The 14,063-nt window shown below is 38.4% G+C and overlaps 1 protein-coding gene across 3 annotated transcripts in view; it reads right to left on the bottom strand.

Annotated features, from left to right (window-relative positions):
* Positions 1 to 14,063, bottom strand: part of chm (chameau) — a 94,687-nt gene that overhangs the window by 25,802 nt on the left and 54,822 nt on the right. For all 3 annotated transcript variants that reach the window (XM_068376635.1, XM_068376634.1, XM_068376633.1), the window contains one exon: positions 2,636 to 2,822. In XM_068376635.1, coding sequence (XP_068232736.1) covers positions 2,636 to 2,822 — 187 coding nt within the window. The remainder of the gene's footprint in view (positions 1 to 2,635; positions 2,823 to 14,063) is intronic.

Genomic DNA, 14,063 nt, shown 5'->3' on the forward strand with positions numbered 1-14,063 from the left:
TCATGTAACTGCTTGACAGTCTGTGAACTGTCAACAACTGAACTGTCAACCACAACAGGTGCGTGAGGACGCACAGCGTCCACTCGAGACTGCTTTGACTGCCTAGACTGAGCAGTCAAAACAACTCTAGAATGCGGAGGTTGACGCACAGCGTCAAAACAAGTCAACTCCGATTGTTAGTGAACGTCTTGAACGTCAACAGGAGCATCAGCAAGTGGCCTAACGTCCAAATGCGGCTGAAAAACCACACGAGACCGCATCGAGTGTGGTTCTAAACAACCTGACTGACGTGACTAAGCTACGCCAACGTCAACAGTAAGCACAAAGGAACGTTAGGTTGGCTGAAAGCCAGGATATCGATGAGATAAACGGCTAGACTCAACGGACTAATCGGCAGAATAGTCTTCCATAAGGGAGGCAAGCATATACTGCATGTCTTGCCATACAACCCATTAAGGATCAACGGAAATGGTTGTGGTAAGAGACGAGGGTAACGTCTGTGACCGCAACACTTTGCCTACAAAAACAGACTCTCGGAGTCTGTGTTACGCTTTTGTTAGGCGGCGAGCAGTTATCCGATGACTGCATAGGGTCAGAGCTGTCCTAATGGTTGTAACCAGGATGCTGGACCTGTCCTGAAAGGACTGACTTTCGCCTAAGGGCTTCGAAACCTTGTGACAGGTTTCTTATGCGAAAAGCCTTCGGATGACGAGGAGAAACAACGTCTCTCTCGTCTTATGGTAGGGGAGATCTTGGTAAGATACACCCGATACCATAGAGGGAAAAACGTCTGTTCGTTGGTCAAGGCCTCTCGAACCCATAAGTCGTTTGACATTACTTCTCCCCTGGGCTTGGGAGCATGTAAGAGGTCCCGGACTAGGTGAACGACAGGCACGAACAGACGAACCCTCGGACGCAACACTGTAACACTTTGCGCATATCACTTTATCACTTCGATTTTCTGTTCTGCACTTATTTCACTGAAATCGAAACTTTTACTGATTTCTACCTGAAACACGCAATTCTACCCTTCATTAAAAGGTAGTAATTGCGAAATCAGTCGTATAATGCAAGCTCATTAATACCAGCAAAAAACAGAAAACATATTTTAAGATAAAAAAATCAGTGGCTGGGAAAGAGACTAAACACTAGTTCATATAACTACGTTTTCAATCTCTCACCGCACATAGCCTGGGGACGAGAATAAAAAACTAAAACGTTTTATCCTTCCTCCCCGTACAGCGACTAGGGACGAGAGTAACTCGAGAACAACGTTACCCGCTTGAACGGAACGTTAGCTCTCCTCTCTCTCCCTCCGTCTCTATCTCTCTCTCTCTTTCTCTCTTGATTTCGCACCTACGAGAAGAGCCCAATTATATTTCGTCAAAAAAAAACATGTTATTTGACTAAAGGAAAAAACTGAAAGGTTTTTCAAATAAAAAGTTCCTTTAAAATAGAATTTAAAACATTTAAGCTAAGAAAGAATGAACAAAACGTCAGAATCGATTTACTCTTACTGCAAAGTGAAACCGTGATACACTCTCTCTCTATCGTAACGATAGAGCGCATGTTGAACGTCCTGAACGTCAACAACTGCGTAGCATAAATAAACTAAACGTTAGTTCATCTTTGAAAACAGTACGAAGACTATCAAAGAAATTCTTTCATAAAATATTACATTTAAAAAGTTTTAAATCCTTAGCTCTTTAAAAGCTAATTACGATATAAAGGGCTCAACGTTGATTAACTTCGGTTTCCAAGTTAGGACCGCCTACTCTCAGGAAAGGTCTATATAAACAAAACATTAAAATTATTTTTATATGTTTATAATAAATGGAAAGTTAATCGAAGAGGCCTAATAAAGGTGGAGAGATATAAAATATATAGAGGAAAATCTATAACGTGATATAATTACTAAAAGCCTAAACACACTTCCGTCTAAGGGAAGGGTCGGCCATTTAAAAGTGAAAGAAAGTCCATACTCTCTTTGTCACCATAATTAAATCTATCCAAAACGAGTTCAAGATTTAAGATGAAGATAAAACACCTGCATAGCGAAAGCTCAAAACTAGAATAAAGTACTTCACCAATTAGTTGTGAAAAAACTCCAGTTTAGCAACAGCGAGTAAGTACGTCTTGTCGATAGCTCGACAGAGAGAAAATTGAGTTCTTTGTTTACATTGAGTACTGGGTATCTGGACGACAGATGGCGCTGTTGGGCACACCCGCAACCTGTGTAGCGATCGCTGGCGAGTTTTACCTTAGAGTTTTCTGTCGAGCAACAGAGTTGCAGCTATTATAATCACCGGCTAAGTTAAATATTGAAAATTATATTTTGATTAATGTTGGACACTATACCTTCAAAACTTGAAAGCAGGATGTAAAGTATATTGTTTACATATCTCTCAAAAATTTTGAAAAGGACTCACAAGTGCAAAGTTTTGGCATAATCTTCTTGATAATAGGATTTATGTATCATGGAAAGTTTAAAAGAAGGCAATATTGAGTAAATATAGTGTAAAACATTTACAGTACATATAAGTAGTACCCCACAATTAAAGGACCTCCCGCTAACCTTCTTTAAATTGTCTAACTACTTCACATATAAAACAGTATTGTAATGAAAGGAACTCACCTTACTAAAGTAACCAATGATATGGCAACCTTCTCCATCAGCTTGAGTCATAATGTAAAACAAAAATGGTTCAACATCGTAGTAAAGCGTTTTGTGATCAAGGAACAGCATGGCAAGAAGACATAAATTTTGACAGTATATTTTGTATTTTTTGCCATCTACTTCCCATACTGAAAGTTTATCTTTTCTGTAAAAATAGGAAAAGAAAAAAATACTTTAGAAATTATGAAATAAAATTGATCAACATTAATGGCAAGTCTGAAAATGTATAACCTGTACACTAATGAGTAAATAAGGAGAAAAATTAATAATATAAAAACATACAGTATGTGAATAACGTGAATCCTAAATAGGCTGAAATTCTAAAATGATTTGGAACTAACACCCTAATTTTAATCTATAAACACTCATAACTACCAAAACTACTTTGAACAGATAATCAAAGATTTTGGCAACAAAGTATAAAAACTTTCTACACAGATAGAGCTTCTACTCTCAAACTGGTAACTTTCCTTCACTAATAATCAATACTGATCTTATCAGTTTAGAGGAAAGTACATACATACATACATATACCAAGGCACTTCCCCCAATTTTGGGGGGTAGCCAACATCAACAAATGAAACAAAAACCAAAAAGGGGACCTCTACTCTCTACGTTCCTCCCAGCCTAACAAGGGACTCAACTGAGTTCAGCTGGTACTGCTAGGGGAAAAGTACAAACAGTAAAAGAAATTGACTGTTAAAATACGTTAAAATTGTTTTCAAAAATTCATATTTCTTGGATACAATCCTTTCAATTCACATGAGCTTAAACTGCAGGGCAAATATACTTCTACTCAAAATTATATTGATAATAACTTTACCAGGTGAATAGACAAAATCCTTAATCCGTGACTGTAAGACTGATATATGTACCAGAGCTGGCCATAGACATCAGTTAGAAAGATGAAATAATAAGAAAATTAAAATACACCCTATGGAAACTATGCTTGGATGTTTTTGTTGTATTTATGAATAAAAAGATCATGTAAGTACAAAAATGGTATGGATTTATTCAGTTGCTCAAAGCTTGATATAATTAGTTAACTTTCTCCAATAAGTTAGGAAGCTGACAACAAATGCTATACAGTATCATCAAGATAAAAAAGGTAGGTATCTTGCGTGCATTCTTGCACTCGAAGAATCCTTAGGCAATTCCTTCCAACACCTTTTAAATTCCATCTATTCAGCAAATTCTAGATTTTCTCTCTTCTTTCCTCCAAATACTTACAAATTACACTTTTTAAAAAAACTTAAAGTCATCTACTCAGCTTATTATGCAAGAATACATACATTACAACTACTATTTCTATTATCTCAACTACTAATAACAATAGCTATTTCTTTAATGATGAACCGTTCTGTTCATCTCGGGAATTAAAGGCTATGATATTATATACTTGGAGGAGTTAGCCTAGCACTCAAAACAGGGCAGATTAGGCTAAAACCCCTTCCATTGCCTGAAGATTTATTGGCCTTCTTAGATTTGACAAACAAAGTAGAGGAGGTAAAAACCTTATGAAGTTCATTACTATTGAAACCTGAAAGCTCGTTAATAGCTAGAGACACCACCATCCTCTTCCTCCCCTAGCTAGAGACACCACCATCCTCTTCCTCCTCTAAGTCAACTAGCCTAGTCTTCTCTGGATTTTCCCATGAATTAAATGTTAATTTCCCTCAACGTTTGGAATTCTTAATACGGTCAGTTACCATCCAAAATACCTCGACATAAAAGGAATACTGTGGTAAGCGATCACATTCTTCATTAAGATTATCTAAATCCCAATATTTTGAAATGAGACAAAAAGAGAATGATCATGATCTAGAAAAACTTCCTTGAACAACTCTCAAAGGAGTTACATTCAGAAGAAGACATCCCTTATCATCTTTAATAGTTTATATCATAAAAACCACATACTCTGGAGGGAGATACTGTACACATTGATACATTAACAAGAGGTCAAAAAGGCAACTGAAAAGATAAAGGTGCTGCCAATTATCTTACTACTGCACTAGATGACTAAGTTTTATGGAAAGAAAACAAGAATATTTTAATTTCAGAGTATACGTCGACATCAAACCAGAGTTCGAGAGAAGCATTATGAACATCAGAGGAGTTTCATAAAAATAATGAATGACCTAAAGCTGCATCTATGATGAGATCAACCACCAACAATGTGATACACCGAGCACATATCATCAAAAGCAGATTGAACAGCTGGTAGGATTGTGGCAGTCATCAATAAAAGAGAAGAGAAAAGAGAACCAAGATGTATATAATTTTAAAATTAGAAACACCCATGTAGTATATAAATTAAATGGACGCTGTCTAATAACAGTTTCTGAATGTAAATAATGTTATTTGTTTCCTTTAATTGAACTATGATTTCTTCTTGGCTTGAACTGGAACTTTGTTTCCAGCAGCCGCAGAATACCGACATACCCGTGGCATCATAAACTGGCTCTTTTAATTTTGTTCTAGTTTAGGATTAGTGGTTTGTTGTGAAAGAAGGAATTTCAGGAAGACAAAAGGTTTTACGGTATTCCTGACTGACAGTTTCTGCGTAACTTGTCGATATACATTTTTTGTTCCTGTTAACTACATTACAGTTGCTGTTTATTCCCTCACCAGTGTATTGAAGTGATCATGTTGTCATCATAATTTAAGAGTGAAATATCATAGTATACCATTGATAGAAGAACAAATTATTCCTTCACATCCGTCGTATCTTAATCTCTTAGCACCAACAGCGAATCCAAGAATTCATTTGACTTGCAGCACACTGCCAGTCAAAAGAAAATTAGTGTTGCCCATCTTTTTCCCCTATTTTAATGACTGGTTCTTTAAGACCAATCAATTGGAGTTTCATATAAGTTCCTCCTACCATTTCTCTCACCTAGGAAGGTTAATCGCCCAATCTTTCACTGACGACAAAGAAAGAGACAATGAGATTACGAGCTACTTTGTTCATGCCCATTAGCACACTACTATGCATTAGCATGCTACTATGTGCTCATGTTATTCTATGGGAGCCCCACCTCATCTGTTTGAGATTGTGCCCTCCTACAGGAGCACCATCTCACCTGTTTGTGATCACATGCTCTTACAGGAATGCCACCTCACTTGTTCTTGTGCCCATCAGAGAGGTACTATGCATTAGCATGAAACTATGTGCTTGAACACTCATAAGAGAGTGGCCCTCTTACCTCTTCGTGGTTGGGTGCTTCTATGGGAGAGCTATCTCACCTGCTTGCAATCACCATCTCACCTGTTTGTAATCGCATGCTCCTATGGGAGCGCTACCTCTCTGTTCGTGATCACACGCTCTTAATGTAGCTCCATCTCATTTGTTCGTGATCGCGAGTATCTACATGATCACTATCTCAAATGCTCCCAATTCCACACATCAACGGAACCAGCACCTTATCTGCTCGCGATCAATTGTGAGCCATCTCACCAGCTTGCATAGGGCACCAATTCAGCTGCTGGCGATTGTTCTCAATCTCCTCTGCTTGTGACTGTGCCATCTAGCCAGTTTGTAATCACGCACCTCCTCACCTGCTCACGAAAGCACTCCTCTACCGGAGCACCGCCTTACCTTTTTACGTTAGCCCTCTTAGTCATTGAACTTTTAGTATTTGCAAGACTGCTCACACCCCAAAGAGGGGGCCCACCTGTCTATTTGCACTCATTCATCTGACTTACAGCATTCAAATGCTTGTTCTCTCGTATCTACTAATGCACATGGCCACTCACCTGTTGGAACACGAGTGCTGTTCAACTCTCATACTCCCACAGATGGTACACAGTTATTAAATCTTGATGTCCCACCTCTTCTCACTTAAGTGCACTCTATTGCTGGCATGCGATCACTAGATTGAGGACACTACTGTTCGCAAGTGTCCTAGAAAGTAGCGCTCATCTAATGGGAGCTCACATTTGTGAGGTTAGAATATATCTACCATGAATATTCCTTCCACGAAGATAAGTATCAGCATGTGATATGAGTGGTTACACACAGGCTATCTGTGCTCTCTCACAAGAACGAGCATGTACACTACCAGTAAGAGTGAGGGCCTTGCCCTCCTCTTCCTTTCCTGCATGATTATTGTTTAGCTATCGGGAGAGTGAGGGAGAAGATGCATATCAAAAATTGTCTCTTTGGAAACCGACAACGGTACACTTTGTTTGTAAACCACTGTCGGTCTCGTACAGAATGCAGAACTCTCAACCAGTGGTACTGCTAAACTTGAAGACGAAGACATTGTCTAAATAGGTCCAATCAATGTAGCTACTTGTCTCTGCAATCTTGGAGTACGTAAGGGCGGTAAATACCAAGATTATACACAATGCATGGTTCATACCAAGAGCACACTCGTCACTGAGCGGTTCAGGATAAAAGTGCTCACAGGCCCGTAGCTAGCATTCAGCACCATACAAGATCGAGCTCTTGTTTTCTCTATAGAGATAAAAGGACATTCACCAACCTGAGTTGTATACAGAGTACAGTCTGAGAGGTCATATATCAAAATTGCTTATTGTCATTGTGTTTGGTTACAACGTTAAAGAATTCACCGCACTTTCTAAACACTACATGATCGGAAACTTTACGTATCTTCTTCAGTGACATTTGAGTCTCTGAACTTCTGGCATTTACTTTGTCCTTGCTCTTCTTTTACATGATATGATGGAAGAGGAACCTAGGACCATTCTTGTGTGTAGAGGATAAGAGATCTTACCAGCAAGAGTGCAAGGTTTCTTGTGCCCTGCCCTTTTGTGTTCCATCTTTAGGGGAATGTTGCAACTGCGCTCACTCCTTGCAAGGCAGGTTGGCTTCTAGTAGCTCTCCCCAATTGGTGTTTTCCCATGGGATTCATCATGCGCTGCAATCACAGAAATTACAATTAGTTACTGTGATCGGGAACTCTATGATCATCTACAAAGATTGAGACCTCTACGATAGCTTACCGGTAACTCTCCGATCATTTATCACGATTGGGAACTCTACAATCATTTACAACGATCTGGAACTCTACCTTCACGTGCAGCAATTGGGAACAATATGATCGGTTATACGATTGCTTTCCAAGGTCAGGAACCTTATGATTATGTACAGCAACTTGGAAATTTGTAATTGGTTACAGAGATCTTGAACCACATAATCTGCAACAATGATGACACCTTACACTTGTGCCTCAAGGCCTCATAACTTTTGAGCCACCAAGGAACTAGTTCAGCTGCTCTCATTACCTGTTGCTTCACAGTGCTACTAAAGTATAAAAGGAGGAGAAAGGAATCACTGAAGCACAAGAAGACATATCTGGTGCAATCACTCGATACTTAGGCCATTCACTCTGCATGGTTTAGTAAGAGCAGCAGCACTGCACCAAAATCAAAACCTCCATGAAGAATTTTAATTTTCAGTACAGACTATGGGAACTCCTGTTTCCAGTACTCAGCCTTGTTTGAGAGTGAGTCCGAACACTGCTGGTCAGGACATAAGTAAATAACCTTGTCCCTTTCCTATCCTGGGACATTCTCAAGACACTTCAGTGACACCAGTGCGTGAGAAATTCCAACTCAATGATACTACTCTTCAATTTTGATCTTCACATAGTCAAAGCCCGATCTATGACTTGAGTTTTCCCAGATGCCAAAATCTTCCATCTTAGTTATGTGCTCAAACTGTTGCCACATGTGACTTCTCAATTCTAATCTCACCACTTGTACAAGCTCAGGGATGTCCCATCTTGCATGTGCAGTTATCAGCAAGGATACTCTTCAAGCAAAATTACTTGTGTAGTATTTATTTCAGGAAGAAGGCACCAGAGACAACTACCCTTGAGGCTGCTTAGTACAACAGTCCTGACTTACTCCGAGTTATGGTATTCCTTACACAATAATGATTGATGGCATCCTAATTATGAGGCATTTTACTGGTACCCTCAACAATCGACTGAACTGGAAGAGTTCGCATCGATGGTAGGGACCCATATGGAATGAGATTATGATGTCCCAACATCTGAGTCCTCTGCCATGGAATCTACTTCCATGGCCATCCACCAAGCTAAATCAAGGTTAGATAGCTGGGTAAACCACCGCAATGCCCTGTGCTACGACCACAGGTTTGTCAAAGTCCAAGTACGAGGAAATACACTGACTTGATCTCATCAAACACCAAGAACAAGGTCTTTTTGGTGCACCGTTCAGATGCTCATGTGCCATTCGAAACACAGAGAAAAGGAGTATGATAGCCTCCCGCTTGGCCAGACAAGGAAACCAAGAGAATTACATCTCTTATAGAATTTACTGATACAAGAGTTGCATCCCGGCTCCCATGGGGGAACATCATCAGGGCGGTAATGGTGGAAGAAGGTGCAAACAAGTCTCCTCTACCACTGATTAGTTACCACTAAGGGCTTTTAAGGATAACTAGTTTGAAATTAAAATCACACCTTCAGTAAGCACTAAGAAAGAATCCAGTGACCTACAAGTCCAGTAGGCTACTCCATTCTCGTCCTTCCCTGGAAAAGTTCAGACAGTGCTCCTTCCATTCACCCGGGACCTGGCCTTCCAGTTAAATGGATCGGAGAAAGAAAGTCAGAAAGGATCATGAAATTTAATGACTTCCTGCAGCTCCTATGAGCGAATACATGCCAGTCAGTATATGGAGTGACACAACATTCAGCACAAAACTCACCTTCCTTAATGATCGCAGCCAATGCATTAGAAAATTCACTTGCTAATTCACTATCAGCACTAGCAGCTTCACCTTGCACCTTTAAGGTATAAAAATTGGCACAAGCCTTAAATTTCATAAACCATCCCATAATGGTCCCAAATTCCTCACTTTCACTTCCTTTCCAAAATTTCAAACAAATGTTTAGCCTTCTGAATCACCATTATGCTTGCTGGGATATGCCGCTGATTCTGGTCGTCCAACCAGAGCACTAACAACCTCTCAATCTCAATCATGAGACACTGGTTTTGTAATAATGGTCTACTTCATAGGGGCAGATCCTTTCACATGCTCAAGGATGCGATGTGCATCCTTGATGATACTCACAACCCTAGAACAAGTAATGCCTAACACACGACCTATGTTCTTAGGGGATATCTCCTTTTTTTGGTTTACTTCACTACGTCCACTTTAATTTCCTTTGTAGTGGCTTTTCTCTTCTTAGATGCATTACCATCAAAAGTCTCCCTTATGCTTTCCACAAATGATGTAAAACCAGAGAGGCAGAAAAATTACCAAAAAAAAGACCAACACCAAAATCCTGAATGCATATTGTAAGCTAAGATGGCAAACTGATGCTAAAGTGGTGTGTAACAACACAACAATGTGGCCAGGTGACGGCATCAGCTGTTCTCTACATCAGCAAGTATTTCATTAAAATGATATTTTAATTATAAAATAAATTTTTGAATATACTTACCCGGTGAATATATAATAGCTGCTGCTCCAGCAGCTCGACAGAAAACACACACAAAAACTCGCGAGCGATCGCTATGAAGGTTGCGGGTGTGCCCACCAGCGCCAACTATCGGCCAGATACCGCATATACATGTAAACAGACTCAATTTTTCTCATCCCGCTGGGTCTCTATCGGGGAGGAAGGGGGGGCCTTTAATTTATATATTCACCGGGTAAGTATATTCAAAAATTTATTTTATAATTAAAATATCATTTTTAAATATTTAACTTAGCCAGTGAATATATAATAGCTGATTCACACCCATGGTGGTGGGTAGAGACCAGAGTTAATTAAGTTTACAGCGTATATGCTTAGAGTTTTTGACAGTTATATCATAACAAAACCCAAATATATAAAGGTACCTGGTAAGGAAGTTGACTTAGACGATTACTCTGCCTTATTAGTCTGTCTTCCTCACGAAGCCCAGCGATCCTCTTAGGATGCTGAAAGATTCCCAGGAGCTGAAGTATTAAGGGCTGCAACCCATACAACAGGACCTCATCAAACCCCTAATCTGGGCGCTCTCAAGAAATGACTTTGACCACCCGCCAAATCAACCAGGATGCGAAAGGCTTCTTAGCCTTCCGTACAACCCAAAAAACAATATTAAAAACATTTCAAGAGACAGATTAAAAAGGATATTGGAATTAGGGTAATGTAGTGGTAGAACCCTCACCCACTACTACACTCGCTGCAACGAATGGACCCAGTGTGTAGCAGTCCTCGTAAAGAGTCTGGACATCTTTTAAGTAAAATGACGCGAACACTGACTTGCTTCTCCAAAAAGTCGCGTCCAAAATACTTTGCAGAGATTTATTTTGCTTGAAGGCCACGGAGGTTGCTATAGCTCTAACTTCGTGCGTCTTAACCTTAAGCAAACATCGGTCTTTCTCATTCAAGTGAGAATGAGCTTCTCGTATTAAAAATCTGATAAAATATGACAAAGCATTCTTTGACATAGGCAATGATGGTTTCTTAACTGAGCACCATAATGCCTCAGATTTACCTCGTAATGACTTAGTACGAGCTAAATAGAACTTAAGAGCTCTAACAGGACATAATACAGTAGGGTCCCGAATTAAGCGTGTTCGAATTACACAATTCCCCTTTTCCGCGATCGCTATTTTTCAAAAATAAATTTTCTGTATCTGCGAGGCTGTTCAAAGTTCGCGAGTCAAGCACTACAAAATGTATCAAATCTATTGTCTTTTTAAGTATATTGGTAGCCCTAAATACGGTAATTTATAATAAATGTTACAAAAAATATTAACATTACATTTCATTAACATAATTTCATAATGAATAGCCTATTTAAGGATAAAATTCCACATCAACAATGAAATCAACTGTTAACTGTGCGAGTCCAGCTGACAAAATGTAAACAAAAATGTGGTTACGTTCTCGGCAATCTTTATCTTTCTCCAGCCTTACGATAATTGTAATGGTAGTGTTAATGATGGTATATTAAAGCACTATTTTTGTTTAGTACAGTATATTTAAAAGCCTTATTTTTCCCTCTGGGCGTTCAAGGTTTTCACGAGTAGACTGGGTTCGTTTATCGGCAGTGAATAGCCTAAACTTCGGTAACGAGTCGTCAATATTTTGTGTTTATCGGCAGTGAATAGCCTAAACTTCGGTAACGAGTCGTCAATATTTTGTCATATTTTAAACAGTATACATTTGATTTGCAAACATTGGTTTTGTAGAGTAGACGGTAAAATAAAATCTAGAGAGAGAGAGAGAGAGAGAGAGAGAGATTTCAAATCTCTCTCTCTCTCTCTCTCTCTCTCTCTCTCTCTCTCTCTCTCTCTCTCTCTCTCTCTCTCCGTAAGAAATAAAACCATAGTTCACATAATGGCAACTTGAGTTTAAGAATGAAATTAACATGAATATTGTTAGTTGTGGCGATCAATTCCTCGCTTCAGGGGGTACACGAAACAAAAACACGACATTCAATTACAACAGCTGATCTCTCTCTCTCTCTCTCTCTCTCTCTCTCTCTCTCTCTCTCTCTCGTTATACAATACTTACAAATAGATGAAGAAACCAAAATCGGTTTTCTTGAAGTGTCAATTAAATACAAAACGAAAAAATTATACCGTGTATACATCCATTTCAATCATAGCTTAAAATACGGTAACCGATTTCGTCCGCAAACCACTATTTTTTAGGAAACACCATTCTATTCCAGAAAAGTTTTACTCTTTAAATGTCAATTGCGCTATAATAAAACATGTACTTACGTTGTTAAATTTCGGGTGTGTTTTAAAAATCGAGTATTGCTAACTTATTTTTGTTTTACTTTTGGCTGTGATCACATCAGCTGATGTCTAGCTTCCGCGCGAATACAATAACAAAGAATTGTTTACACCATTTCTTAACTTATTCAAACCATCTATACAGTTAATATTACATAAACACCAATGTGTTATAACCTATCATATTTATTGTTTAGTACTTTAAAACCATCTCTCTCTCTCTCTCTCTCTCTCTCTCTCTCTCTCTCACATCGAACGTTATAGCGGTAACCTAATTGTTCGGTGACTTTAAAAATAGGCCTAGTACTTTCTTCTTTTACCTTTTTTTGCATATGGATCCATAATTGAGGTGGGTACAAGTTGACTTATAACTGAAGTTAGGAAAAGTATTTTGGATATGGAAAGGACAATTATCTTTCGTAACAGTTTAGAATTATCGTAAGTTATCACTGTCATTAGCGGCAGTTTGCTATTGTGGATTAAACGCATAAGGAAAAAAAATTTCCAGCTTTGATACGAATTTAGGAATTTATATGGCTACGGTAAGTAAAATATTTGTAATAACATAATGTTTACTAAATGTTTGTAATATCATTAGTTATGACTTAGATCATGTGTGTTTAATGCATTCGTTTGTTTATTATGATCGAAGATGGAGCGTAAACAAATGGAAGGTTTCCGTTTCAGGCGGCATCATAGAGAAAAACATTTCATAAATGGCATTCATTTCATTTATTTGAAAGTTCTAATAAAAAATAATTAGAACATTGGTAATAACAAATTCAACATATAATCTATACTTGGTAAAATTGCTGTCAATTCAAAAACACAGATGTATAAATGCGTCTGTTTCTTCGTTGTGATCAGAGATAAACGTAAACAAAACATTGGTTGTTGTTTTCTGTTGTGCTTTTTAGCGTGTTTAGGAAACGCATGATATAAAATCGCCTTTATTTTGATAATTCTGGATTTTCAATCATACAACAAGCTAGTCTATAGAGTGATGGTTTTGCTATTCACCAGTTGTATTATACAATAGATATGACAAACATTAAAATTTGTCTGTATTTTGGGTTGTGTTATAACGAGAAATATATAGTGTTTATACCTATCCTGGTTGTAATTTTAACCATTTTACAAGTTATTAGAACTTTAAAGTATATTAAATGTTTTATTTATTTACAAGAACAATTTGATATTATAAAGAAATACAGTATAGTACAAAGAAAGTATTGGAAATGGGTAGTAAACACATTTGAATAGGCAAATTGCTGGTTGCCATGGCCGCAATGGAATTATTTCTGTTAGTTGTGTGTTTCGAAATTCGCGATTTTCCATTTACACGAGGTCATTAATCGACCAAATTCTCGCATAATTCGGGACCCTACTGTACTCTTTCCAGTTCGTTGCCTACGATCTCTGATAAGCAAGGAATATCAAAAGATTTAGGCCAAGGACGAGAAGGCAGTTCATTTTTGGCCAGGAAACCAAGTTGAAGTGAACAAGTGGCTTTTTCTGTAGAAAAGCCGATGTTCTTACTGAAGGCATGAAGTTCACTGACCCTTTTAGCCGAAGCCAAGCACACTAGGAAAAGTGTCTTGAGGGTGAGATCCTTCAGGGAGGCTGAATGTAATGGCTCAAACCTGTCTG

The sequence above is a fragment of the Palaemon carinicauda genome, chromosome 7 (genome assembly GCF_036898095.1).
Source record: "Palaemon carinicauda isolate YSFRI2023 chromosome 7, ASM3689809v2, whole genome shotgun sequence".
In the NCBI taxonomy this organism is placed as follows: Eukaryota; Metazoa; Arthropoda; class Malacostraca; order Decapoda; family Palaemonidae; genus Palaemon; species Palaemon carinicauda.